Below are 25,479 nucleotides of genomic sequence, written 5' to 3'. Positions count from 1 at the left end.
CATTTCCGCGCGGTAGTGGGCGTGGTTGCCCTCGGCGGATGGGGTCGTGCGCGATGACATCACGCCTAAGTACGGCGGCCGTAAGGGAGGATGACGTCGCACCGCCCCCGTTGCCCTGGCGACCCCGCGGCCTAACCCGCAGGCTTCAGCCGCAAGCCGCCGGGCTCCGCGGGGTTGAGCCATGGAGCAGTACAACATCCTTGGCCGGGTCGGGGAGGGGGCACACGGAATCGTGTTCAAGGCTAAGCATATCGAGGTGCGGCCCGCCCACCCCTCCCAGTATTTGACACCCACCCTCCTGAGCCAGGGACCAGACCCCGAGACCATTCGGCCCGTTGGCTCCATTCTATCCCACCGCTGACATCGTGCCTTTCCTGACTATCCTCACATGCGGTCTCTCGCCTCCTGTCTCTATCCCCACCTTCCATGAGACATAGGATCAGGAGGTTCATGATGTCCGGGGACCGTTCGGCCCCTCCAGCCTGCTGGCCCCAATATTCCTGATGTCCCTTCCATTCCCCGGCCCACCATGAATCTGTCTCGGCCTTCAATATACGCCGGGACCCGGTCCCCCCCAACAGCTCTCTGTGGCAAGCAGGTCAGCGAGGAAACAGACCCTTGGGTCCAACCTGTGCCAACCAAATGTCCAGAATTAATCGAGCCCCATGTGCCAGCGTTTGGCCCATATCCCACTAAATCCTTCCTATTCATGGACCCATCCAGATGCCTTTTAAATGTAACTGTACCAGCCTCCAACACTTCCTCTGGCAGCTCATGCCACACACGCACCGCCCTCTGAATGAAAACGTTGCCCCTCAGGTCCCTTTTAAATCTTTCCCCCTCTCTCACCTTCAACCTGTGCCCCTCCAGTTTTGGACTCCACTGGCCCTGGGGAAATCCAAAGACTCTCAACCCTCCCAGAACGAGCCATGAGGAGATATCGGAAAAACCTGCAACAAAACGAGCAGTTGCTGGAAAAGCTCGGCGGGTCTGGCAGCTTCTGTGAAGAAGAAAAGAATCAGAGTTAACCTTTCGGGTCCGGTGACCCTTCCTCAGGAGTGTCAGAAGTCTGAATCTTCTTCCCAGAGTTGAAATGCATTTAAGATGAGAGTGGGAAAGTTCAAGGGGGGGACGTGAGGGGCAAGTTTGTTCCTGATTTACAACATCCGCAGTTCTATAGGTTTTTTTTTAATCTGGAAAAGCCAGGGTTATTTCCTCTGAAGTGGCTTTGGAGAGGGTGAAAAAGAGAGTGCTGCCTGGATTAAAGGGTATGAGCTGCGAAGAGAGGGTGAAAAAGAGAGTGCTGCCTGGATTAAAGGGTATGAGCTGCGAAGAGAGGGTGAAAAAGAGAGTGCTGCCTGGATTAGAGGGTATGAGCTGCGAAGAGAGGGTGAAAAAGAGAGTGCTGCCTGGATTAAAGGGTATGAGCTGCGAAGAGAGGGTGAAAAAGAGAGTGCTGCCTGGATTAGAGGGTATGAGCTGCGAGGAGAGGGTGAAAAAGAGAGTGCTGCCTGGATTAGAGGGTATGAGCTGCGAAGAGAGGGTGAAAAAGAGAGTGCTGCCTGGATTAAAGGGTATGAGCTGCGAAGAGAGGGTGAAAAAGAGAGTGCTGCCTGGATTAGAGGGTATGAGCTACGAGGAGAGGGTGAAAAAGAGAGTGCTGCCTGGATTAGAGGGTATGAGCTACGAGGAGAGGGTGAAAAAGAGAGTGCTGCCTGGATTAGAGGGTATGAGCTACGAGGAGAGGGTGAAAAAGAGAGTGCTGCCTGGATTAGAGGGTATGAGCTACGAGGAGAGGGTGAAAAAGAGAGTGCTGCCTGGATTAGAGGGTATGAGCTGCGAAGAGAGGGTGAAAAAGAGAGTGCTGCCTGGATTAGAGGGTATGAGCTACGAGGAGAGGGTGAAAAAGAGAGTGCTGCCTGGATTAGAGGGTATGAGCTACGAGGAGAGGGTGAAAAAGAGAGTGCTGCCTGGATTAGAGGGTATGAGCTGCGAGGAGAGGGTGAAAAAGAGAGTGCTGCCTGGATTAAAGGGTATGAGCTGCGAGGAGAGGGTGAAAAAGAGAGTGCTGCCTGGATTAGAGGGTATGAGCTGCGAAGAGAGGGTGAAAAAGAGAGTGCTGCCTGGATTAGAGGGTATGAGCTACGAGGAGAGGGTGAAAAAGAGAGTGCTGCCTGGATTAGAGGGTATGAGCTACGAGGAGAGGGTGAAAAAGAGAGTGCTGCCTGGATTAGAGGGTATGAGCTGCGAGGAGAGGGTGAAAAAGAGAGTGCTGCCTGGATTAAAGGGTATGAGCTGCGAGGAGAGGGTGAAAAAGAGAGTGCTGCCTGGATTAGAGGGTATGAGCTGCGAAGAGAGGGTGAAAAAGAGAGTGCTGCCTGGATTAGAGGGTATGAGCTACGAGGAGAGGGTGAAAAAGAGAGTGCTGCCTGGATTAGAGGGTATGAGCTACGAGGAGAGGGTGAAAAAGAGAGTGCTGCCTGGATTAGAGGGTATGAGCTACGAGGAGAGGGTGAAAAAGAGAGTGCTGCCTGGATTAGAGGGTATGAGCTGCGAAGAGAGGGTGAAAAAGAGAGTGCTGCCTGGATTAGAGGGTATGAGCTGCGAAGAGAGGGTGAAAAAGAGAGTGCTGCCTGGATTAGAGGGTATGAGCTACGAGGAGAGGGTGAAAAAGAGAGTGCTGCCTGGATTAGAGGGTATGAGCTGCGAAGAGAGGGTGAAAAAGAGAGTGCTGCCTGGATTAGAGGGTATGAGCTGCGAAGAGAGGGTGAAAAAGAGAGTGCTGCCTGGATTAGAGGGTATGAGCTACGAGGAGAGGGTGAAAAAGAGAGTGCTGCCTGGATTAGAGGGTATGAGCTACGAGGAGAGGGTGAAAAAGAGAGTGCTGCCTGGATTAGAGGGTATGAGCTACGAGGAGAGGGTGAAAAAGAGAGTGCTGCCTGGATTAGAGGGTATGAGCTGCGAAGAGAGGGTGAAAAAGAGAGTGCTGCCTGGATTAGAGGGTATGAGCTACGAGGAGAGGGTGAAAAAGAGAGTGCTGCCTGGATTAGAGGGTATGAGCTACAAGGAGAGGGTGAAAAAGAGAGTGCTGCCTGGATTAGAGGGTATGAGCTACGAGGAGAGGGTGAAAAAGAGAGTGCTGCCTGGATTAGAGGGTATGAGCTGCGAAGAGAGGGTGAAAAAGAGAGTGCTGCCTGGATTAGAGGGTATGAGCTACGAGGAGAGGGTGAAAAAGAGAGTGCTGCCTGGATTAGAGGGTATGAGCTGCGAAGAGAGGGTGAAAAAGAGAGTGCTGCCTGGATTAGAGGGTATGAGCTGCGAGGAGAGGGTGAAAAAGAGAGTGCTGCCTGGATTAGAGGGTATGAGCTGCGAAGAGAGGGTGAAAAAGAGAGTGCTGCCTGGATTAAAGGGTATGAGCTGCGAGGAGAGGGTGAAAAAGAGAGTGCTGCCTGGATTAGAGGGTATGAGCTACGAGGAGAGGGTGAAAAAGAGAGTGCTGCCTGGATTAAAGGGTATGAGCTGCGAGGAGAGGGTGAAAAAGAGAGTGCTGCCTGGATTAGAGGGTATGAGCTGCGAAGAGAGGGTGAAAAAGAGAGTGCTGCCTGGATTAGAGGGTATGAGCTGCGAGGAGAGGGTGAAAAAGAGAGTGCTGCCTGGATTAGAGGGTATGAGCTGCGAAGAGAGGGTGAAAAAGAGAGTGCTGCCTGGATTAGAGGGTATGAGCTACGAAGAGAGGGTGAAAAAGAGAGTGCTGCCTGGATTAGAGGGTATGAGCTACGAGGAGAGGGTGAAAAAGAGAGTGCTGCCTGGATTAGAGGGTATGAGCTGCGAGGAGAGGCCAGAAAAACTTGGGTGGTTTTCTCTTGAGCAGCAGAGGCTGACAGGAGACTCAATAGAAGTCTGAATCTTTTTGCTAGAGTTGAAATGACTAACACTCGGAGCGTGCATTTATGGTGAGAGGGAAAGTTCAAAGGAGATGTGAGGGGCAGGTTTTTTTTTAAACACTGAGAGTAGTGGGAGTCTGGAACGTGTTGCCAGTGGTGATGGTGGTGGCAGATATGATTGGGGCTTTTAGATAAGCACATGAATACTTAAGGAATGGAGGGATATGGACCAATGGCAGGCAGAAGGAATTAGTTTAATTTGGTGTTTGATGTTTGACTCAATATCGTGGGCTGAAGGGCCCTTTCCTGTGTTGTACAGTATTAGGTACTAGAAGATATTCCTCCCCGTCACAGTCTTAAACTGGCACCCCTTTATTCTGAGACTATGCCCTCTGGACCTAGACCTAAGGGGAAAAATCCTCTCAGCATCTACCTTTTAAAGTGAGAGGAGAGAGATTAAACGAGACACAAGGGGGCAAAATGTATAAATAGAGGCTGGTTTGTGTGTGGAGTGAGTGGATGTGGGTACAATTACAACGTTTAAAAGACATTTGGATAAGTACATGAATAGGGAAGGTTTAGAGCGATATGGCCAAGGAGGAGACAGGTGGGACTAGTTTAGTTTGGGATTATGTTTGGCATGGACTGGTTGGACCAAAGGGTCTGTTTCTAGTGCTGTATGACTCTATGGCCTTGTCAAGACCCTCAAAGAATTCTGTAAGTTACACTGAGGACATTCTTCCAAACTCCAGTGAGTAGAGGCCAACTGGTTGAACCTTTGGTACTCAGACAATCCATCCGTAATTTCAAATAATGTTGACCTTGCTTTTATGCAACTTGATTGCAGCCGTAACCTTGCCTACCTCACTCTGTCTAAGCACCCTATGATCTGTATGTCCTGCTTTGCTGTGACCTGCTCGCAAAACTTTTCACTGTACTTGGGTACATGCGACAACAATTAATCATTCATCCAAATGACTCTTCAGATTCCATTACTGATTAAAACTTTCCATCTTACCCTCGAACATATTTAGTGGCCCAGCCCACTGCAGTAAAGAATTCCACAGATTCACTACCTTCTGAGGGACAAAAAAATCCTTTTCATCTCTGTCTTAATTGTACAACCCCCTTCTGAGATTATTCCCTCTGGTCCTAGACTCTTCCACAAGGAGAAACAATCTTTCTGCATCTACCCTGTGAAATTCCCTCACAATCCTGTATGTTTTTATAAGGTCCCTATCAATCTTCTAAACTCCAGTGAACACAGGCCCAATCTACTCAACCTTTTGTCATGAGACATTCCCTTCATACCTGGGAATCAGCTGAGTCAACCTTCTCTGGACTGTGCCAGTGCCAGTCTCTCTTTGCTTGCATAATGGGATTAAAACTGTTCACTGTGTTCCAGGTGCGGCTGTCACCCTGTGAGCACAACAGCTTATATAGACATGGTAATAAAATGTGAGGCTGGATGAACACAGCAGGCCAAGCAGCATCTCAGGAGCACAAAAGCTGACGTTTCAGGCCTAGACCCTTCATCTGATGAAGGGTCTAGGCCCGAAACGTCAGCTTTTGTGCTCCTGAGATGCTGCTTGGCCTGCTGTGTTCATCCAGCCTCACATTTTATTATCTTGGATTCTCCAGCATCTGCAGTTCCCACTATCTCTGAGCTTATATAGACATTTTCTGTTTGTTCTATTTGTGCTTTTAGACAGGAGAGACAGTTGCTCTCAAGAAAGTTGCCCTGCGGAAACTGGAGGATGGAATTCCGAACCAGGCCCTGCGGGAGATTAAAGCTCTTCAGGAAATTGAGGACAATCAATACGTGAGTATGGATCAGCGAGAGCTTTACGTTCCTGCCCTAGGAGTGTTTCATAGGGGGTGCTGTAGAGGTAGCATTACACTGTATCTAACCCCATGCTGTCCCTGTCCTGACAGTGTTTGATGTGGTGCGAAGGGAGCTTAACACTGTCTCTGACCCGATGCTGTCATTGTCATGAGAGTGTTTGATAGAGGCCAGTGTGGAGAAAGCTTTATTTTCCAACTAAAAAAGTAGAGAGCTTTACTTAGTCTAACTGCGTGCTGTCACTGTTCTTTATTTGCATTCCGTCATAGTTGCTATCCGAAGTTTGTAAGTTTAGGGAGCCAAGAACTGGGGACCTTCAGGATTGGAGTTTCCATTTCTGAGTGTTTACTGTGCCCTTACATTGATTGATTGATTGTCCTGTGTACTAGAATACAGTGAAAAGCTTTGTTTACCAGCAATGCAGGCAGATCATTAGTAAGCAAGGATGTACGGGTCAAAAAGACTTAGACAGAGGCGGAGTGTGCTAGGCAAGATCAGCATCATTTGAGGTTAGAAGGTCCATCCATCAGTCTAATAACAGCCAGGAAGATGCTGTTCCTGAAGCTGTTGGTGCATGTGTTCAGGTTTCTGTACCATCTGCCTGATGGAAGAGGGTGTAGGAGATCATTACCAGGGTGTGATGGGTCTATGATGATGCTGGCTGCCTTTCTGTGGCAGTGAGCTGTGTAAATGCAGTCCATGGATGGAAGGTATAATGCTGTGATGGTCTGGGCTGTGTGCACCACCTTCAGTAGTTTCTTACAGTCCTGAGCAGAGCAGTTTCCGTACCAGGCTGTTATGCACCCGGACAGTTTGCTTTCGATGGTGCATCTGTAGAAGCTGGTGACTGACCTTATGGACACAGCAAATTTTCTGAGCTGCCTGAGGAAGAGGATGGCATTGCTGTACCTTCTTGACATCGCGTCTATGTGGGAAATCCAGAACAGGTTGTCAGTTATCGTCACTCCAAGGAAATAACATTGCATTAACTGGTCTCTTGGCACACAGTCGGCGCTCTGCTCTGTTACAGCACCTGCTGTGTCTCAACAGTGGTCATTGGAAGCAGTGTGGCACCCCTATTGTGAACTGCCAGAAGCCTTGCCCCCTCCAGTGGTGTGCCTCAAGGATCTGTTTTGGGACCACTGCTGTTTGTTATTTTTATAAATGACTTGGACACAGGCATTGGTGGATGGGTTAGTAAGTTTGCAGATGACACTAAAGTCAGTGGAGTGGTGGACAGTGTGGGAGAATGTTGCAGATTGCAGGGAGACTTGGATAAACTGCAGAATTGGGCCGAAAGGTGGTAAATGGAGTTTAATACAGATAAATGTGAGGTGATTCACTTTGGGAGGAATAATAGGAAGGCAGAATACCGGGTCAATGGAAAGATTCTTGGTAGTGTGGATGTGCAGAGGGATCTTGGTGTCCATGTACATAGATCCCTGAAAGTTGCCACCCAGGTTGATAGTGCTGTTAAAAAGGCTTACAGTGTGTTAGGTTTTATTGGTAGAGGGATTGAGTTCCGGAGCCGTGATGTCATGCTGCAACTGTACAAAATGCTAGTGCGGCCTCACTTGGAATATTGCGTGCGGTTCTGGTCGCCCCATTACAGGAAGGATGTGGAAGCATTGGAAAAGGTGCAGAGGAGATTTACCAGGATGTTGCCTGGTCTGGAGCGCAGGCCCTATGAAGAAAGGCTGAGGAACTTGGGTCTGTTCTCATTGGAGAGAAGGAGGCTAAGAGGGGATTTAATAGAGACATACAAGATGATCAGAGGATTAGATAGGGCGGACAGTGAGAGTCTTTTTCTGAGGATGATGACTTCAGCTTGTACAAGGGGGCACAGCTACAAATTGAGGGGAGATAGATTTAAGACAGATGTCAGAGGCAGGTTCTTTACTCAGAGAGTGGTAAGGGTGTGGAACGCCCTGCCTGCCAATGTAGTTAACTCAGCCACATTAGGGGCATTTAAACAGTCCTTGGATAAGCATATGGATGATGATGGGATAGTGTAGGGGGATGGGCTTAGATTAGTTCACAGGTTGGTGCAACATCGAGGGCCAAAGGGCCTGTTCTGTGCTGTGTTGTTCTATGTTCTATATTTCTTCCTGTGGCACCACCACTCCACCCCAGCAGATCTGACAGTGGATCGGACCAAACACCCTTCAAATATATTTCAAGGAGGTAGCCTGGACCCTAACTCCTTTGTTTAAAGGCAACTCTAAGGAACTGTGACCCAAGTGTAATTCGATTGGTCGCACACCTTATCTGTACCCTACAATTAAAATACAAACATAAGAAAGAAGAATTGGTCTAACTTTAACTGTATTGGAAAACTGAACAGGATAATAGATTATTTGACTACTAAACAGCAGCTGTTCCAATATAGTAACATCCCATAAACGTGCCATTGGCAAAAAGGTGGATTTAGTAAAATAGACTGTTTCGTGCACAATTCTGGCAGAGAGAGAGAGAGACAGCTTCCACAGCCAACTCCAACTACAGTAACTACTAAAAGCTAAAGTAAAACACTTTCTCATAGAGTCAACAGAATCACTATAATGTGGAAGTAGGCCATTCGGCCCAACAAGTCTACAGCAACCCTCTGAGGAGCAGCTTGCCCAAATGCACCCCCCTACCCTATTCCTGTAACCCTGCCATTCTACCCAGCCTGCACATCCCTGGACACTAGGGGGCAGTTTAACATGGCCAATCCACCCTAACCTGCACATCTTTGGACTGTGGGAGGAAACCGGAGCATCGGAGGAAACCCTGCAGTCAAGGAGAGTGTGTGGAAACTCCACAAAGACAGTCTCCTGGGGTGGAATCAAACCCAAGACCTTGGCACTGAGAGGCAGCAGTGCTAACCACTGAGCCACCATTCTGTTGGAGCCTAACTACACCCATTCATGCTGCTTCTATTGTTCCAACTTCTAAAACAATCCCCGAGGCTTCACAAGCGGTTTACTTTACTGGCATTGAATAGACAGCTATACATATATGCCTCAAAACCTCCCTTCACCTCTTTAAGCTGTAGTGTCGCTGCACTGACCCGGAGGCCTCTTCACACACCATCTCTAGTGCTGACTGATCCACAGCTGCTCCCATACAAGCTGCAGGAATATTCACAGCACACCATCTGAGTGACTGACAACACTCGGAGATGTGCGCACACTTCTGTTTTCGGCCTCTCGTACACCCCTTCCCAAATTCCAGTCGCTGCAACGTGTGCCTCCTGGAATCTCTCAGGGTCACTGGGATTTGGGCTATAAGGAGAGGTTGGATAGGCTGGAGTGTAAGATGAGATGACCTGATAGTGGTTTATAAAACCATGAGGGGTATAGATAAGGTGAATGGCAGGTGTCTTTTGCCTAGGGTGGGGGATTTCAAAACTAGAGGGCATGTTCTTAAGGTTAAGGGGAGAAAGATTTTAAAATTCATGAGGGGCAATTTTTTTTTCACAGAGAGTGGTTTGTGTGTGGAATGAACTGCCAGAGGAAGTGGTGGATGCAGGTACAGTTTAAAAGACATTTGGATAAGTACATGAATAAGAAATGTTCAGAGGGATATGGCCAAGCACAGGCAGGTGGGACTAGTTTAGTTTGGGATTATGTTTGGCATGGACTGGTTGAACCTAAGGATCTGTGCCATGCTGTATGACTATGATTAACAGCTTGACAGATGGTGATGTCCAACCTTACTGTAGGCTCTTCCTCCCCTCTTCTGCAGGTGGTCAAGCTAAAGGACGTCTTCCCCCATGGAACAGGGTTTGTCCTGGTCTTTGAGTATATGCTGAGTGACCTGTCTGAGGTGATCCGCAACTCTGATTGGCCCCTGACCGAGTCACAAGTCAAAGGTTACATGATGATGCTGCTGAAAGGGCTGGCGTTCTGCCACCAGAACTCCATTATGCACAGGGTGAGAGACTGGCTCACTGTCACCTTCTCACAGTTTTCATGCTCTCCCCATCTCTGAATCTCTGCCTGTCTGACTCTGAATTGCTCCCCTGCTCCTTCTGCCTCCCTGTTTCTATTTCCTCCTGTGTCGATCTGCCTCTCACTCTCACAGCATCAGTCCCTTTCTCATTGAACTGTTGGAGGGTCACTGCTGAGGCAGTGCTGCCCTGTCAGAAGGTCAGTGCTGAGGGAGCGCCGCACTGTCAGAGGGTCAGTGCTGAGACAGTGGGCACTGTCGGAGGGTCAGTGCTCAGGGTGCGGGGTCTGTCAGAGGATCAGTGCTGAGGGAGCGCCACACTGTCAGAGGGTCAGTGCTGAGGGAATGGGCACTGTCAGAGGGTCAGTGCTGAGGGAGTGGGCACTGTCAGATGGTCAGTGCTGAGGGAGTGGGCACTATTGGAGAGTCAGTGCTGAGGGAATGGGCACTGTCAGAGGGTCAGTGCTGAGGGAGTGGGCACTGTCAGAGGGTCAGTGCTGAGGGAGCGCCACACTGTCAGAGGGTCAGTGCTGAGGGAGCGCCGCACTGTCAGATGGTCAGTGCTGAGGGAGTGGGCACTATTGGAGAGTCAGTGCTGAGGGAATGGGCACTGTCAGAGGGTCAGTGCTGAGGGAGTGGGCACTGTCAGAGGGTCAGTGCTGAGGGAGCGGGCACTATTGGAGAGTCAGTGCTGAGGGAATGGGCACTGTCAGAGGGTCAGTGCTGAGGGAGTGGGCACTGTCAGAGGGTCAGTGCTGAGGGAGCGGGGTCTGTCAGAGGGTCAGTGCTGAGGGAGCGCCACACTGTCAGAGGGTCAGTGCTGAGGGAGTGCTGCACTGTCAGAGGGTCAGTGCTGAGGGAGCGGGGTCTGTCAGAGGGTCAGTGCTGAGGGAGTGGGCACTGTCAGAGGGTCAGTACTGAGGGAGCGGGGTCTGTCAGAGGGTCAGTGCTGAGGGAGTGCTGCACTGTCAGAGGGTCAGTGCTGAGGGAGTGCCACACCGTTGGAGGGTCACTGCTGAGGGAGCGCTGCACTATCAGAGTAGCAAGAGAGCAATTCCACCCCAACCCTGACTCCCTTTTTACGCCACCTTTGTTACCATCTACTCCCTATGCCCGTTCCCTTCTCTCCGATCCACTTCACTGATGACAGTGATTTAGATGTTACTGGCTGGAAGGGGGAGCAAGGTTTTTACCTGCTATTTACCTCTTTTAGGACCTGAAGCCAGCAAACCTGCTCATCAGTTCGACGGGACACCTCAAAATTGCTGATTTTGGACTTGCCCGGGTTTTTTCCAACGAAGGTGATCGACTGTACAGCCATCAGGTGGCTACACGGTGAGACAGAGAGAGGGAAACATACAAACCTACGAACAGCATAAGGCCATTCAACCTGTCCACCAGCTCCTTTATTTGTTACATTGGCGGGTGATCCGATTGTGACCTTGATCCGGTTTCTGTCTTTCCTTTCCCTTGAGTCCCCCTGTCGATCCAGAATTTACCCAACTCTTAGCCTTCACGATATTCACTGACCCAGCCTCCTACTGATGTCTGGGGACAAGAATTCCACAGACCAAGAATCCTACATCTCACTAGATCTCTTATCATCAGATCAGAGAACGACACAGGCACAGGTGGAACCCATCCAGCCCTCTGACTCTCAGAAAAATCCCATGCTTGGCCCCTGATGACTGTACCCTCCAAGTCGGGTAAATTTTCCTCCTTTAAGAATTCATCTGATTTTTCCCTGACTGTAAAGACCCTGTTGAATTTATTCCTCCTCCATATCCCTCCTAGTTCTTTATCCCATTCCCCTCAATCACTATCTCCATCCAGTCGCTCACCTTGCTGCCTCAGAAGATGATTCCTCCCCTTTCACAGCTTTGATCGAAAACCCCCTTATCACCCGATCACCTCAATTGAGTCTGCCCCCTTGTCCTGTCTGGTCTGAGGAGACCATGGGCTCCAATTTCTGCCATGACGACTCAGTTACATTTTTTTTATTCCCATATCACAGGTGGTACCGAGCCCCAGAGCTGCTCTATGGAGCTCGCAAGTACGATGAAGGTGTAGATATTTGGTAAGATATGTAGTTCTCTGTTCCAGTCGCCCTTGCTAATAAGGTTGTGCTTCTTTCATCTTTGGGCATTGCACAGGAGACATGCAGAAAAATATATAATACAGAGTAACGTTCCTCTACACTGTCCCCTCAAACACTCCCAGGACAGGGACAGCATGGGCTTAGATACAGAGTAAAGGTCCCTCAAGGTAGGCTCATCCAAAAGATTAAGATACATAGAAGATAAGGGGGTAGTAGTGGAAGGCTGTTTGTCAGGCTGGAGGTCTGTGATTAGTGATGTTCTGCATGGATCCATACTGGGACCTCTGCTGATTATGATATATATATCTAAATGACTTGGATGTAAATGTAGATGGGTGGGTTAGTAAGTTTTCAGACGATACAAAGGTCGGTGAAGTTGCGGATTGTGTAGAAGGTTGTCAAAGCATAGAGTGGGATATCGATCAGTTGCAGATATGGGCAGAGAAAGTGGCAATAGCATTTTATTGGGTAAATGTGAGGTGCTGCATTTGGAGAGATCAAATGTTAAAAAAAGTATACAGTATTGAAGTACAGAAGGATCTTGGGGTTCAAATCCATAGCTCGCTGAAAGTGGATACAGGTGGATAGGGTGGTAAAGAAGGCATATAGCATGCTTGCCTTAATTGGTAGGAGAATTGAGTACAAGAGTCAGAATAATAGATAATAAAATGTGAGGCTGGATGAACACAGCAGGCCCAGCAGGATCTCAGGAGCACAAAAGCTGATGTTTCGGGCCTAGACCCTTCATCAGAGAGGGGGATGGGGTGAGGGTTCTGGAATAAATAGGGAGAGGGGGGGAGGCGGACCGAAGATGGAGAGAAAAGAAGATAGGTGGAGAAGAGAGTATAGGTGGGGAGGTAGGGAGGGGATAGGTCAGTCCAGGGAAGACGGACAGGTCAAGGAGGTGGGATGAGGTTAGTAGGTAGGAGATGGAGGTGCGGCTTGGGGTGGGAGGAAGGGATGGGTGAGAGGAAGAACAGGTTAGGGAGGCAGAGACAGGTTGGACTGGTTTTGGGATGCAGTGGCTGGAGGGGAAGAGCTGGTCTGGTTGTGTGGTGCAGTGGGGGGAGAGGACGAACTGGGCTGGTTTTGGGATGCGGTGGGGGAAGGGGAGATTTTGAAGCTGGTGAAGTCCACATTGATACCATTGGGCTGCAGGATTCCCAAGCAGAATATGAGTTGCTGTTCCTGCAACCTTCAGGTGGCATCATTGTGGCACTGCAGGAGGCCCATGATGGACATGTCATCTAGAGAATGGGAGGGGGAGTGGAAATGATTTGCGACTGGGAGGTGCAGTTGTTTATTGCGAATCGAGCGGAGGTGTTCTGCAAAGCGGTCCCCAAGCCTCCGCTTGGTTTCCCCAATGTAGAGGAAGCCACACCGGGTACAATGGATGTAGTATACCACATTGGCAGATGTGCAGGTGAACCTCTGCTTAATATGGAAAGTCATCTTGGGGCCTGGGATAGGGGTGAGGGAGGAGGTGTGGGGGCAAGTGTAGCATTTCCTGCGTTTGCAGGAGAAGGTGCCAGGTGTGGTGGGGTTGGAGGGCAGTGTGGAGCGAACAAGGGAGTCACGGAGAGAGTGGTCTCTCCGGAAAGCAGACAGGGGTGGGGATGGAAAAATGTGGTGGGGTCGGATTGTAGATGGCGGAAGTGTCGGAGGATGATGCGTTGTATCCGGAGGTTGGTGGGGCGGTGTGTGAGAACGACGGGGATCCTCTTTGGGCAGTTGTGGCGGGGGCAGGGTGTGAGAGATGTGTTGTGGGAAATGCGGGAGACGCGGTCAAGGGCATTCTCGACCACTGTGGGGGAAAAGTTGCGGTCCTTGAAGAACTTGGACATCTGGGATGTGCAGGAGTGGAATGCCTCACCGTGGGAGCAGATGCGGCGGAGGCGGAGGAATTGGGAATAGGGGATGGAATTTTTGCAGGAGGGTGGGTGGGAGGAGGTGTATTCTAGGTAGCTGTGGGAGCCGGTGGGCTTGAAATGGACATCAGTTACAAGCTGGTTGCCTGAGATGGAGACTGAGAGGTCCAGGAAGGTGAAGGATGTGCTGGAGATGGCCCAGGTGAACTGAAGGTTGGGGTGGAAGGTGTTGGTGAAGTGGATGAACTGTTTGAGTTCCTCTGGGGAGCAAGAGGCGGCGCTGATACAGTCATCAATGTAATGGAGGAAGAGGTGGGGTTTGGGGCCTGTGTAGGTGCGGAAGAGGGACTGTTCCACGTAACCTACAAAGAGGCAGGCATAGCTGGGGCCCATGCGGGTGCCCATCACCATCCCCTTAGTCTGTAGGAAGTGGGAGGAATCGAAAGAGAAGTGGTTAAGGGTGAGGACGAGTTCGGCTAGGCGGATGAGGGTGTCAGTGGAGGGGGACTGGTCGGGCCTGCGGGACAGGAAGAGGCGGAGGGCCTGGAGGCCATCTGCATGCGGAATACAGGTGTATAGGGACTGGACGTCCATGGTGAAAATGACGTTTTGGGGGCCAGGGAATTGGAAGTCCTGGAGGAGGTGGAGGGCGTGGGTGGTGTCACGGACGTAGGTAGGGAGTTCCTGGACCAAAGGGGAGAAAATGGAGTCCAGATAGGTGGAGATGAGTTCGGTGGGGCAGGAACAGGCTGAGACAATGGGTCGACCAGGGCAGGCAGGTTTGTGGATTTTGGGAAGGAGATAGAAATGGGCCGTGCGGGGTTGGGGAACAATGAGGTTGGAGGCTGTGGGTGGGAGGTCCCCTGAGGTGATGAGGTCATGAATGGTGTTGGAGATGATGGTTTGGTGCTCGGGTGTGGGGTCATGATCGAGGGGGCGGTAGGAGGTGGTGTCGGAGAGTTGGCGTCTGGCCTCGGCGATGTAGAGGACAGTGCGCCATACTACCACTGTGCCACCCTTGTCTGCGGGTTTGATGGTGAGGTTGGGGTTGGAGCGGAGGGAGTGGAGGGCTGCCCGTTCTGCAGGGGAGAGGTTGGAGTGGGTGAGAGGGGTGGAGAGGTTGAGGCGGTTAATGTCTCGAAGGCAGTTTGAGATGAAGAGGTCGAGGGAAGGTAGGAGGCCTGGGGGTGGTGTCCAGGAGGAGGACTTGTGTTGGAAGCGGAAGAAGGGGTCAGTGGAGGGAGGGTTAGGTTCCCGGTTGAAGAAGTAGGCGTGGAGGCGAAGGCGGCGGAAAAACTGTTCTATGTCCAACCGTGACTGGTATTGGTTGATGTGTGGTTGTAGGGGGACAGGTGAGCCCCTTACTAAGGACTGACCGTTCGTCCTCAGTTAGTGGAAGGTCTGGGGGGGAAGGTGAAGATGCGGCAGGGTTCAGAGCGGCTGTCTTCTCTGGGGTTGCTGGCTGTGGAGGTTGTGGGCGGAGCGATGAGGTCGTCAGCCATGGGCGGGTTTCCGTCAGCGTCGGCCATGAGAGTCAAAATGTCATGTTGCAGCTTTATAAGACTTTGGTTTGGCCACAATTAAGGTATTGCAGTCAGTTCTGGTTGCCATGTTACAGAAAGGATGTGGAGGCTTTGGAGAGGGTGCAGAAGAGGTTTACCATGATGCTGTCTGGATTAGAGGGTATGAGCTATAAGGAGAGGCAAGAAAACTCTGGTTGTTTTTTCTGGAGCAGCAGTGGCTGAGGGGAGATTTGATAGAAGTCTGTAATATTATGAGATGTGTAGATAGGGTTGACAGTCAGAATCCTTTGCCGAGAGATGAAATGTCGAAAAGTAGTGGGGGGCATGAATTTAAAGTTAGAGGGCACACATTTTTTAAACAAAGAAAGTGGCAGAGTCTGGAATGCACTGCCAGTGCACTGATGGTGGAGGTAAGTATGATAAGGGCATTTAAGGGACTTTTATATAAGCACATGAATATACAAGGAAGAGAGGGATATAGACCAAGGACAGGCAGAAGGAATTAGTTTAATGTGTTGTTTTGTTCGGCACAGTGTCATGGGGCGAAGGTCCTTTCCTGCGTTGTACAGTTCTGTGTTCAATGTTCTACACTGTCCCCATCAAACATTCCCAGGACAGGGGCAGCACAAGGTTAGACACAGTGTAAAGCTCTCTCTACACTGTTCACCCTCATCAAACATTTCCAGGGCAGGGACAGCACAAGGTGACAGAGTGACCGGTATATTCAATGATTTTGGAAGGGGTGGGATCATGCAGCTGTGATTGTTGAATGATCAGCCCCCACCAGCAGGAATGAGTGGAGGTAGAGCTGTTGGGGTGAGGGTGGGGTGGTGTGGAGGGGTGTTGGTACTGTGGAGGGGGGAGGGTGTGGGGAGGTGTTGCTGCTGTGGGGGAGTGTTGGTGCTGGGGTGAGGATGTGTTGATGCTGGGGGGGGGGGGAGATTGTGGGTGGAAGTGGTGCTGGCGGGGAGGGTGTGGGGAAGGTATTGGTGCTGGGGGGTAGGTGTGGGGAGGATGTTGGTGCAGGGGGGGAGGTGTTGGTCCCTGGGGGAGAGGGTGTGGTGTTGGTGATAGAGGGGAGGGTGTGGGGGTTGTTGGTGCTGGGGGGGAGGCTGTGGGGGTGGTGTTGGTGATAGGGGGAGGGTGTGGGGTTGTGTTGTTGATGGGGGGAAGGTGTGGGGAGGATGTTGGTGCTTGGGGGAGGGTGTGGGGAGGATGTTGGTGCTGGGGGGAGGGTGTGGAGAAGGTATTGGTGCGGGGGGGATGTTGGTGCTGGGGGGGGTAAGGTGTGTGGAGCTGTTGGTGCTGGGGGAAGGGTGTGGAGAAGGTATTGGTGCTGGGGGGTAGGATGTTGGTGCTGGGGGGAGGGTGTTGGAGAAGGTATTGGTGCTGGGGGGGAGGATGTTGGTGCTGGGAGGAGGGTGTTGGAGAAGGTATTGGTGCTGGGGAGAGCAGTTGGTGCTGGGGAGAGCAGTTGGTGCTGGGGGAAGGGTGTGGGGGGCTGTTGGTGCGAGGGGAGTGTGTGAGGGTTGTTGGTGCTGGGGGAGAGGGTGTGGGGGGGTGTTGGTGCTGGGCGGAGGGTGTGGAGAAGGTATTAGTGCTGGGGGGAGGATGTTGGTGCTGGGGGGAGGGTGTTGGAGAAGGTATTGGTGCTGGGGGGGAGGATGTTGGTGCTAGGAGGAGGGTGCTGGAGAAGGTATTGGTGCTGGGGGGGAGGATGTTGGTGCTGGTGGGGTAAGGTTTGTGGAGCTGTTGGTGCTGGGGGAAGGGTGTGGAGAAGGTGTTGGTGCTGGGGGGAGGGTGTTGGAGAAGGTGTTGGTGCTGGGGGGAGGGTGTTGGAGAAGGTGTTGGTGCTGGGGGGTGAAGGTGTGGGGAGCTGTTGGTGCTGGGGGAAGGGTGCGGGGGGGGCTGTTGGTGCGACGGGAGTGTGTGAGGGTTGTTGGTGCTGGGGGAGAAGCTGTGGGGCTGGTGTTGGTGATAGGGGGAGGGTGTGGGGTGGTGTTGGTGATGGGGGGAAGGTGTGGGGAGGATGTTGGTGCTGGGGGGAAGGTGTGGAGAAGGTATTGGTGCGGGGGGGATGTTGGTGCTGGGGGGGTAAGGTGTGTGGAGCTGTTGGTGCTGGGGGAAGGGTGTGGAGAAGGTATTGGTGCTGGGGGGGAGGATGTTGGTGCAGGGGGGAGGGTGCTGGAGAAGGTATTGGTGCTGGGGGGGAGGATGTTGGTGCTGGGGGGGTAAGGTGTGTGGAGCTGTTGGTGCTGGGGGAAGGGTGTGGAGAAGGTGTTGGTGCTGGGGGGAGGGTGTTGGAGAAGGTGTTGGTGCTGGGGGTGAAGGTGTGGGGAGCTGTTGGTGCTGGGGGAAGGGTGCGGGGGGCTGTTGGTGCGACGGGAGTGTGTGAGGGTTGTTGCTGCTGGGGGGGAGGCTGTGGGGGTGGTGTTGGTGATAGGGGGAGGGTGTGAAGTGGTGTTGGTGATGGGAGGAAGGTGTGGGGAGGATGTTGGTGCTGGGGGGAGGGTGTGGGGAGGATGTTGGTGCTGGGGGGAGGGTGTGGGGAGGATGTTGGTGCTGGGGGGAGGGTGTGGAGAAGGTATTGGTGCGGGGGTATGTTGGTGCTGGCGGGGGTAAGGTGTGTGGAGCTGTTGGTGCTGGGGGAAGGTATTGGTGCTGGGGGGGAGGATGTTGGTGCTGGGGGTAGGGTGTTGGAGAAGGTATTGGTGCTGGGGGGGGGAGGATGTTGGTGCTGGGGGGGTAAGGTGTGTGGAGCTGTTGGTGCTGGGGGAAGGGTGTGGAGAAGGTGTTGGTGCTGGGGGGAGGGTGTTGGAGAAGGTGTTGGTGCTGGGGGTGAAGGTGTGGGGAGCTGTTGGTGCTGGGGGAAGGGTGCGGGGGGCTGTTGGTGTGACGGGAGTGTGTGAGGGTTGTTGGTGCTGGGGGGGAGGCTGTGGGGGTGGTGTTGGTGATAGGGGGAGGGTGTGGGGTGGTGTTGGTGATGGGGGGAAGGTGTGGGGAGGATGTTGGTGCTGGGGGGAGGGTGTGGGGAGGATGTTGGTGCTGGGGGAAGGGTGTGGAGAAGGTATTGGTGCTGGGGGGAGGGTGTGGGGGGGGTGTTGGTGCGAGGGGAGTGTGTGAGGGTTGTTGGTGCTGGGGGGGAGGGTGTGGGGATTGCTGGTGCTGGGGATGAGGTTGTGAGGGTGGGTGTTGGTGCTGGGGGGGTTGTGGGTGGAGTGTTGGTGCTGTGGGGGAGGATGTGGAGTGTTGGTGCTGGGTCTGTGACATCTTGAGCTATTTGTTGACACCCCCCCCGCCAAATTCCAATTCTCCTCCCCTCAGGGCAGTGGGCTGCATCTTCGGTGAGCTCCTGAATAACTCACCGCTGTTCCCAGGTGAAAATGACATCGAGCAGCTGTGCTGTGTTCTCCGGGTCTTGGGGACCCCCAACGAGAGGATCTGGCCTGTAAGTCACACTTCGTAATGCTCAGGATGTATGTATTAACCTCAGAGACTGCGCACAGTGTGTTTCCTGTAGTCCGAGAGGAGGAGAGATGAAATCTGAAATGCTTGGTGTTTAGGTGAGCTAACCAGTGGGTGGCGCAACATGCACAAAAGTCTGAATGGCTTCTTCCTGCTGGTGTGACATGCTTGAGGTAGAGGCCGAATGGCCTCCTGTTCTTGTATGACGTGCTTGAGAAGAGGGCTGAATGGCTTCCTACAAAGAACATAGCACAGTACAGGGTCTTCGGCCCACGATGTTGTGCCAACCTGTTATCCTACTGTGCATACCCTACATTTTACTACCCTCCATGAGCCTATCCAAGAGTCGCCTAAAAGTCTCTAAAGTATCTGACTCCACTGCCACTGCTGGCGGCGCATTCCATATGCCCACCACTCTCTGTGAGAAGAACCTACCTCTGACATCTCTCCTTTACCTTCCTCCAATCACCTTAAAACTGTGCCCCTATGTAATAGTCATTTCGCCCTGGGAAAAAGTCTCTATCCTGTACACTTCTTGTTCTTGTATAACAGATTCGAGGAGAGGGGGAGCTGAATGGCCTCCTGTTCCTGTGTCACAGGCTCGAGGAGAGGGGAAGCTGAATGGCCTCCTGTTCCTGTGTCACAGGCTCGAGGAGAGGGGAAGCTGAATGGCCTCCTGTTCCTGTGTAACAGGCTCAAGGACAGGGGGAGCTGAATGGCCTCCTGTTCCTGTGTAACAGGCTCAAGGACAGGGGGAGCTGAATGGCCTCCTGTTCCTGTGTGACAGGCTCGAGGAGAGGGGAAGCTGAATGGCCTCCTGTTCCTGTGTGACAGGCTCAAGGATCAGGGGAGCTAAATGGCCTCCTGTTCCTGTGTGACAGGCTCAAGGATCAGGGGAGCTGAATGGCCTCCTGTTCCTGTGTGACAGGCTCGAGGAGAGGGGAAGCTGAATGGCCTCCTGTTCCTGTGTGACAGGCTCGAGGAGAGGAGAAGCTGAATGGCCTCCTGTTCCTGTGTGACAGGCTCGAGGAGAGGGGGAGTTGAATGGCCTCCTGTTCCTGTGTGACAGGCTCGAGGAGAGGGGGAGCTGAATGGCCTCCTGTTCCTGTGTGACAGGCTCGAGGAGAGGGGAAGCTGAATGGCCTCCTGTTCCTGTGTGACAGACTCAAGGATCAGGGGAGCTGAATGGCCTCCTGTTCTCGTGTGACAGGCTCGAGGAGAGGGGAAGCTTAATGGCCTCCTGTTCCTGTGTGACAGGCTCGAGGAGAGGGGGAGCTGAATGGCCTCCTGTTCCTGTGTGACAGGCTCAAGGAGAGGGGAAGCTGAATGGCCTCCTGTTCCTGTGTTATCAGGCTCGAGGAGGGGGGGAGCTGAATGCTCTCCTGTTCCTGTGTGACAGGCTCGAGGAGAGGGGAGGCTGAATGGCCTCCTGTTCCTGTGTAACAGGCTCAAGGAGAGGGGGAGCGGAATGGCCTCCTGTTCCTGTGTGACAGGCTCGAGGAGAGGGGGAGCTGAATGGCCTCCTGTTCCTGTGTGACAGGCTTAAGGATCGGGGAGCTGAATGGCCTCCTGTTCTGTGTGACGGGCTCGAGGAGAGGGGAAGCTGAATGGCCTCCTATTCCTGTGTGACAGGCTCAAGGATCAGGGGAGCTGAATGGCCTCCTTTTCCTGTGTGACAGGCTCGAGGAGAGGGGGAGCTGAATGGCCTCCTGTTCTCGTGTGACAGGCTCGAGGAGTGGGGGAGCTGAATGGCCTCCTGTTCTCGTGTCACAGGCTCGAGGTGGGGGCTGATGGTTCTGCCACGTTGTAACTGAAACTCCTCAAGGCAGCTGCAGGATCACAGGAACTTGATGTGAGACCATTCAGCTCCTTGAGCCTATACCCCATTGGCTCAAATCATTGCTGATGTGTGTTTGAATTCCATCTGCCTACCTCAGTTCTGCCTCCTTTCCCTCAATAACCCAGTAAAAGCTTCGGTTTTGAAATTGCCAACTGATACCCCAACCTGAACCTTGACAGCTTTTTCTTAGGGGTGGTGTGGGGTTGGGATCAGTGAGGGGCAATGCAGAGTAGGGAGATAGAGTTTTAGATTTCCACTGCCCTTTGTAGAGGAGGTATTTCCTGGGATAAACTCTGATTGAACCAGCTCAAATTTTAAAGGTTCAGCACATACCCTAATTCTAGACAGCCCACGCCCAGAGAAAATGGTTCCTCTTTCTCAACCCTGTCGAATCCTTTAATTATGAAACCCCTTGATGACCATCACCCCATATTCTCCAATACCTGAGGGAAGACAGTCCACTCTGTGTGATCTGTCTTTGTGATTTCATAGCTGCTGGTGAGCTGATTCCCTGCAGTTCATTGCTGATGGGTTTGGCTGGGAGTTGCAGGATCAGTGCCTATTGTAGCATCTTCACACTCTCTGCCATGCCTTAACTTCTCTGTTCGCATTTGCTTGGTATTAGGTCATCAGGCTCTGCACGTTCCAGAAGTGCAGCCCCTGGGTTCCAATCTAGCAGGAGATCCTCCTCACCACTCATCACAAAGCAGCGGCTGTGGGACATTTTACATACAGCTGCAAAGTGGGACATTGGGTTAGTGTCACAACCTTAAAGGTAGCACCGCTGACAGTGCAGCACCTCCACAGCACCGACGCAGTGACAGTGCGGCACTCCCTCAGTAGTGACCCTCCATCAGTACCTGTTCCCTTGGTGTTGAGACTGGGAATCAGAGTGTTGAACTGAACCACAAGACACAGGCTTCCAGTCACCATTGTTTTGTAATCAGTTAATTTACTTTTAAAACCAATTTCCTAAGAACAGTTTATCCTTAAAATAAAGTGAGACTCAATCCCTCACTGTTACCCGGATATGGGAGTAACTGAGCGATCGTTGGGAATCACTTGGATTATATTTGGTGTACAGAATAGCATAATTTTTCCTCATCCTTCACTAACCTCTCACTCCTCCATTGCCCCCACCCCACCATGCTAGGAAATCAAGGAGCTGCCGGATTATAACAAGATCACTTTCAAGGAGAATCCACCCATCCCGCTGGAACATGTCGTCCCAGATGCCTCGCCCGAGGCAGTGGATCTCCTGAAACGCTTCCTGGTCTACCCATCCAAGCAGAGAATCAGTGCAGCTGAGGTGAGCCTCCACCTGCCCAGAACCTCCTTGTCCAACCCGCCTGGCACATCACATTCTCCTCTGGCTAACGTCCAGAGAAATGGCCTTGGTGAGACAGTATTCCAAGAACACCATTTATTGTTCTGGTCTCCGTACCCAGTTGGAATACCATGCAGAGTCCCACTCCCTAAATCTCATTTGAAATACTGCCCACGGTCCCAGCACCCTAAACCTCACTTGGAATACCACGCACAGTCCCAGTCACTATATCCGACTTGGGATATTGCATACAGTGGCAATCCCTAATCTCACTTGGAATACACCCATATTTACAGTCCATACATCCTACCTGGAATACCACCCACAGTCCCAGTCACTATATCCCACTTGGAATACCGCCTAGAGTCCATATATACTGCTTGTAATACTGCACACAATCCTAGTCCCTATATCTCACTTGGAATACCACCCATTGGCTCAGTCCCTATGACCCACTTGGAATACTATACACTGACCCAGTCCCTGTATGCAACTTGGAATACTGCCCACAGTCCCTGTTCCTATATCCCACTTGGAAAATTGCAAACAGTCCCCGCCTCTACATCCCAGTTGGAATACCACCCACAGACCCAGTCACTGTGTTCCACTTGGAATCCCTCACAGTCCCAGTCTCTCTATCCCACTCAGAATACTGCACACAGTCACATTCCTGATATCTTACTTGGAATATTAAACACAGTTCCAGTTCCTACATCCCATTTAGAATGCCGCACACAGTTCCGGTACCTGTATCTCACTTAGGATATGGCACACAGTCCTTGTATCCGACTTGGTATATTGTGCGCTATCCCAGTCCCTACATTCCACTTGGAATACTACACACAGTCACATTCCATAGCACTTGGAATGCTATGCACAGACTCACTTAGCATACCATGCACAGTCCCAGTCTCGATATCCCTCTTTGCAAACTGCCCTCAGTCCCAGACCCTATGTACCACTTGGAATTCTACAGACATTCCCAGTCCCTATATCTTACTTAGAATACCACACAGAAACCCAGTCACTATATCCGATTGGAATACCACCCACAGTCCCAGTCCTTGTTTCCCACTTGGAAAACTGTGCACAGTCCCAGTCTCTATATCCCACTTGGAATACTGCTAATAGTCCGAGTGCCTACATCCCATTTGGAATCTGTACACAGTCCCAGATGCTGTATCGCACTTGGAATGCTATGCACAGACTCACTTAGAATACCATGCACAGTCCCAGTCTCGATATCCCACTTGGAATACCACCCACAGTCCCAGTTCATATATCCCACTTGGAATACTGACCACAATCCAAATTTACATCTCACTTATGATACAGCCCTTGGTCCCAGTCCCTACATCTCACTTGGAATACTAAGCACAGTTCTGATCCCTATATTCCACTTGGATATCCATGCACAGTCTCTGTATCCCACTTGGAATAATGCACACAGCCTCAATATCCCATTTGGAATGCCGCTACAGTCCCAGAACCCATAACACACTTGGAATGCTTTGCACATCACTGATCCCTATAGTATACTTGGATCACCACGCACAATCCCAGTCACTATATCCTACTTGAAATCCCCAACACTTGGAATACCGAGAATAGTCCCAGTCCCTATATACCTCTTGAAATACCATCCACAGTTTCAGTCACTGTATCCCACTTGGAATACCAAGCACAGTCCCAGGCCCTATAACCCACTTGGGAGTCCACACACAATTCCAAACCCTGTATCCCACTTGAAATCCTATATCACACTTTGAATAATGCACACAATCCCAGTCCTTATATCCCACTTGGAATATGGCCCACAGCCCCAATATCCCACAAAATTCCACCCACAGTCACAATCACTATATCCCACTTGGCGTCCGCACATAGTCCCAGTCTCTATATTGCACTTGGAATGCTATGCACAGACCCAGTCTCTATATCCCACTCGGAATACTATGCACAGTAATGATCCCTATATCCCACTTGGAATACAGCGCACAGTCCCAGTCCCTAAATCCCACTTGGAATTCAGCGCATGGTCCCCCAGTCCCTATAACTGACTTGGAACACCGACCACAGTCCCAGTCCCGAAAACCCACTTGGAATACCACCCATATTCACAAATCTCACTTGGAATATTGACCACTGTCCCAATATCCCACATGGAATAACACCTGCAGTCCCAGTCACTTAATCACTTTCAGGATACTATGCACTGTTCTGATTCCTATATCCCACTTGGAATATCGATCATGGTCCCATTCTCTATATCCCACTGGGAATATCACCCACATTGTCACTTGGAATTGTATGCACAGTCACAGTCCCCACGTCCCTCTTGGAATAATGCACACATCTGAGCCCATATATCTCATTTGGAAAACCACCCACAGTCCCACTCCTTAAATCCCACTTGGAATACCAACCATAGTCCCGGTCTCTATATCCCACTTGGAATACGGCACACGGTCCCAGTTCCTCTATTCCACTCTGAATACTATGCACAGTCCCAGTCCCAATATCCCACTTGGAATACTGCCTACTACCCCAGACATATATACCACTTGGAATTCTATGCACAGTCCTGATCTCTCTATCCCATTTGGAATACCATGCTCTTCCAGTCTCTGTCTCCTACCTGGAATACCCTGCACATTGTCAATCCCTATATCTCACTTGGAATACGATACACAAACTCAGTCCCTACATCCCACTCAGAATACTGTGCATAGTTCTCATCCCTATGTCCCATTTGGAATAGCACACACGGTCCCAGTCCCTCTATCCCATTTGGAATACTGTGCACAGTTCCGGCCTCTGTATCTCACTCGGAATACTGCACACTGTCATGGACCCTGTTTCTCACTCGGAATGCTGTACACTGTTCTAACTATGTAAATGAATTGTAGGGAATTGAGTGGCAGGTTAATGGGGGTAGGGAATGGGGGGCTTTACAGACCGCAGCTCGGGATTGATAGTTTAGACCCACAGTCCAATCAGGGTGATCTTCCTGACTGGGAGAGTAAACCTGAGGGGCCACAAGGCACGTGCTGCTTCACATTCGTGCGCTGTTGGGTTTTTTAAAACGATGGCAGGGGTTTGGATTGAGCAGATGTGAGAAATGTTTCCACCTGTGAAGGATGGGGGTGTAAATCAGAGGTCCCCGTCACTCAGACGGTCAGGGCGATGGCTGGCACCAGTGTTCCATGGAGCCATGCAGAGTGTGCCCACTGCCAATCGGCTTGCAGGTCCACACTGGTGGGGTCTAGAGGGGAGGAGGAGGCGGGCCGGGCCGGGCCATCACGAACAGAGCTTGACAGATGTATTTTCCCCACCCTTGCTCCGCAGGCTCTCTTGCACCCGTATTTCTTCAAGGAGCCACTACCCGCCCACCACTCGGAGCTGCCAACCCCGCAGCGGGCAGGGAGGAAGACATTGCAGCACCAGCACGAGTTCCATGTTGAGCGGCCCCTCGTGGAATCGGTGACCAACCCGGACCTCGTCTCCCGCCATGCCCGAGTTTGATGAAACTCCACCTCTGGGCACGGTGACAGGGCTGTGCACCGTAGCTGTGCCAGGAGGGAATGGGGTGCGGTTCACCCTTTTACAGAATGTCTGCTTCAATCGGGACAGTGGTGTGCTGTCACGCCAAAGCAACTTGTATTTAATGATCATTGCAATAAAACACAACAGTCTCA

The 25,479-nt window shown here is 51.6% G+C and overlaps 2 protein-coding genes across 8 annotated transcripts in view; one reads left to right on the top strand and one right to left on the bottom strand.

The window, feature by feature from the left end:
• Positions 1-25,479, bottom strand: part of LOC125449948 (ras-related protein Rab-7a-like) — a 47,256-nt gene that overhangs the window by 18,174 nt on the left and 3,603 nt on the right. For 3 of the 7 annotated variants that reach the window (XM_059643150.1, XM_059643147.1, XM_059643148.1), the window contains exons 2-3: positions 6,580-6,652; positions 850-1,000 (exon numbers count right to left, since the gene is read on the bottom strand). In XM_059643150.1, the coding sequence (XP_059499133.1) occupies positions 850-1,000; positions 6,580-6,647 (219 nt within the window). In that variant the 5' untranslated portion in view covers positions 6,648-6,652. Of the gene's footprint in view, positions 1-849; positions 1,001-6,579; positions 6,653-18,514; positions 18,638-25,479 lie in introns of those variants that run through there. The other 4 variants (XM_059643159.1, XM_059643151.1, XM_059643149.1 and 1 more) reach the window with 3 other exon arrangements.
• On the top strand, positions 86-25,479 carry cdk20 (cyclin dependent kinase 20). The gene is made up of 8 exons (XM_059643145.1): positions 86-256; positions 5,593-5,706; positions 9,457-9,645; positions 10,874-10,995; positions 11,675-11,737; positions 18,474-18,597; positions 21,608-21,763; positions 25,130-25,479. The coding sequence occupies exons 1-8, from the start codon at positions 182-184 to the stop codon at positions 25,304-25,306; spliced, it is 1,020 nt and encodes a 339-aa protein (XP_059499128.1). The 5' UTR covers positions 86-181; the 3' UTR covers positions 25,307-25,479.

The sequence above is a fragment of the Stegostoma tigrinum genome, chromosome 49 (assembly GCF_030684315.1).
Source record: "Stegostoma tigrinum isolate sSteTig4 chromosome 49, sSteTig4.hap1, whole genome shotgun sequence".
Lineage (NCBI taxonomy): Eukaryota > Metazoa > Chordata > Chondrichthyes > Orectolobiformes > Stegostomatidae > Stegostoma > Stegostoma tigrinum.
This window is presented reverse-complemented; position numbering and strand designations above follow the sequence as displayed.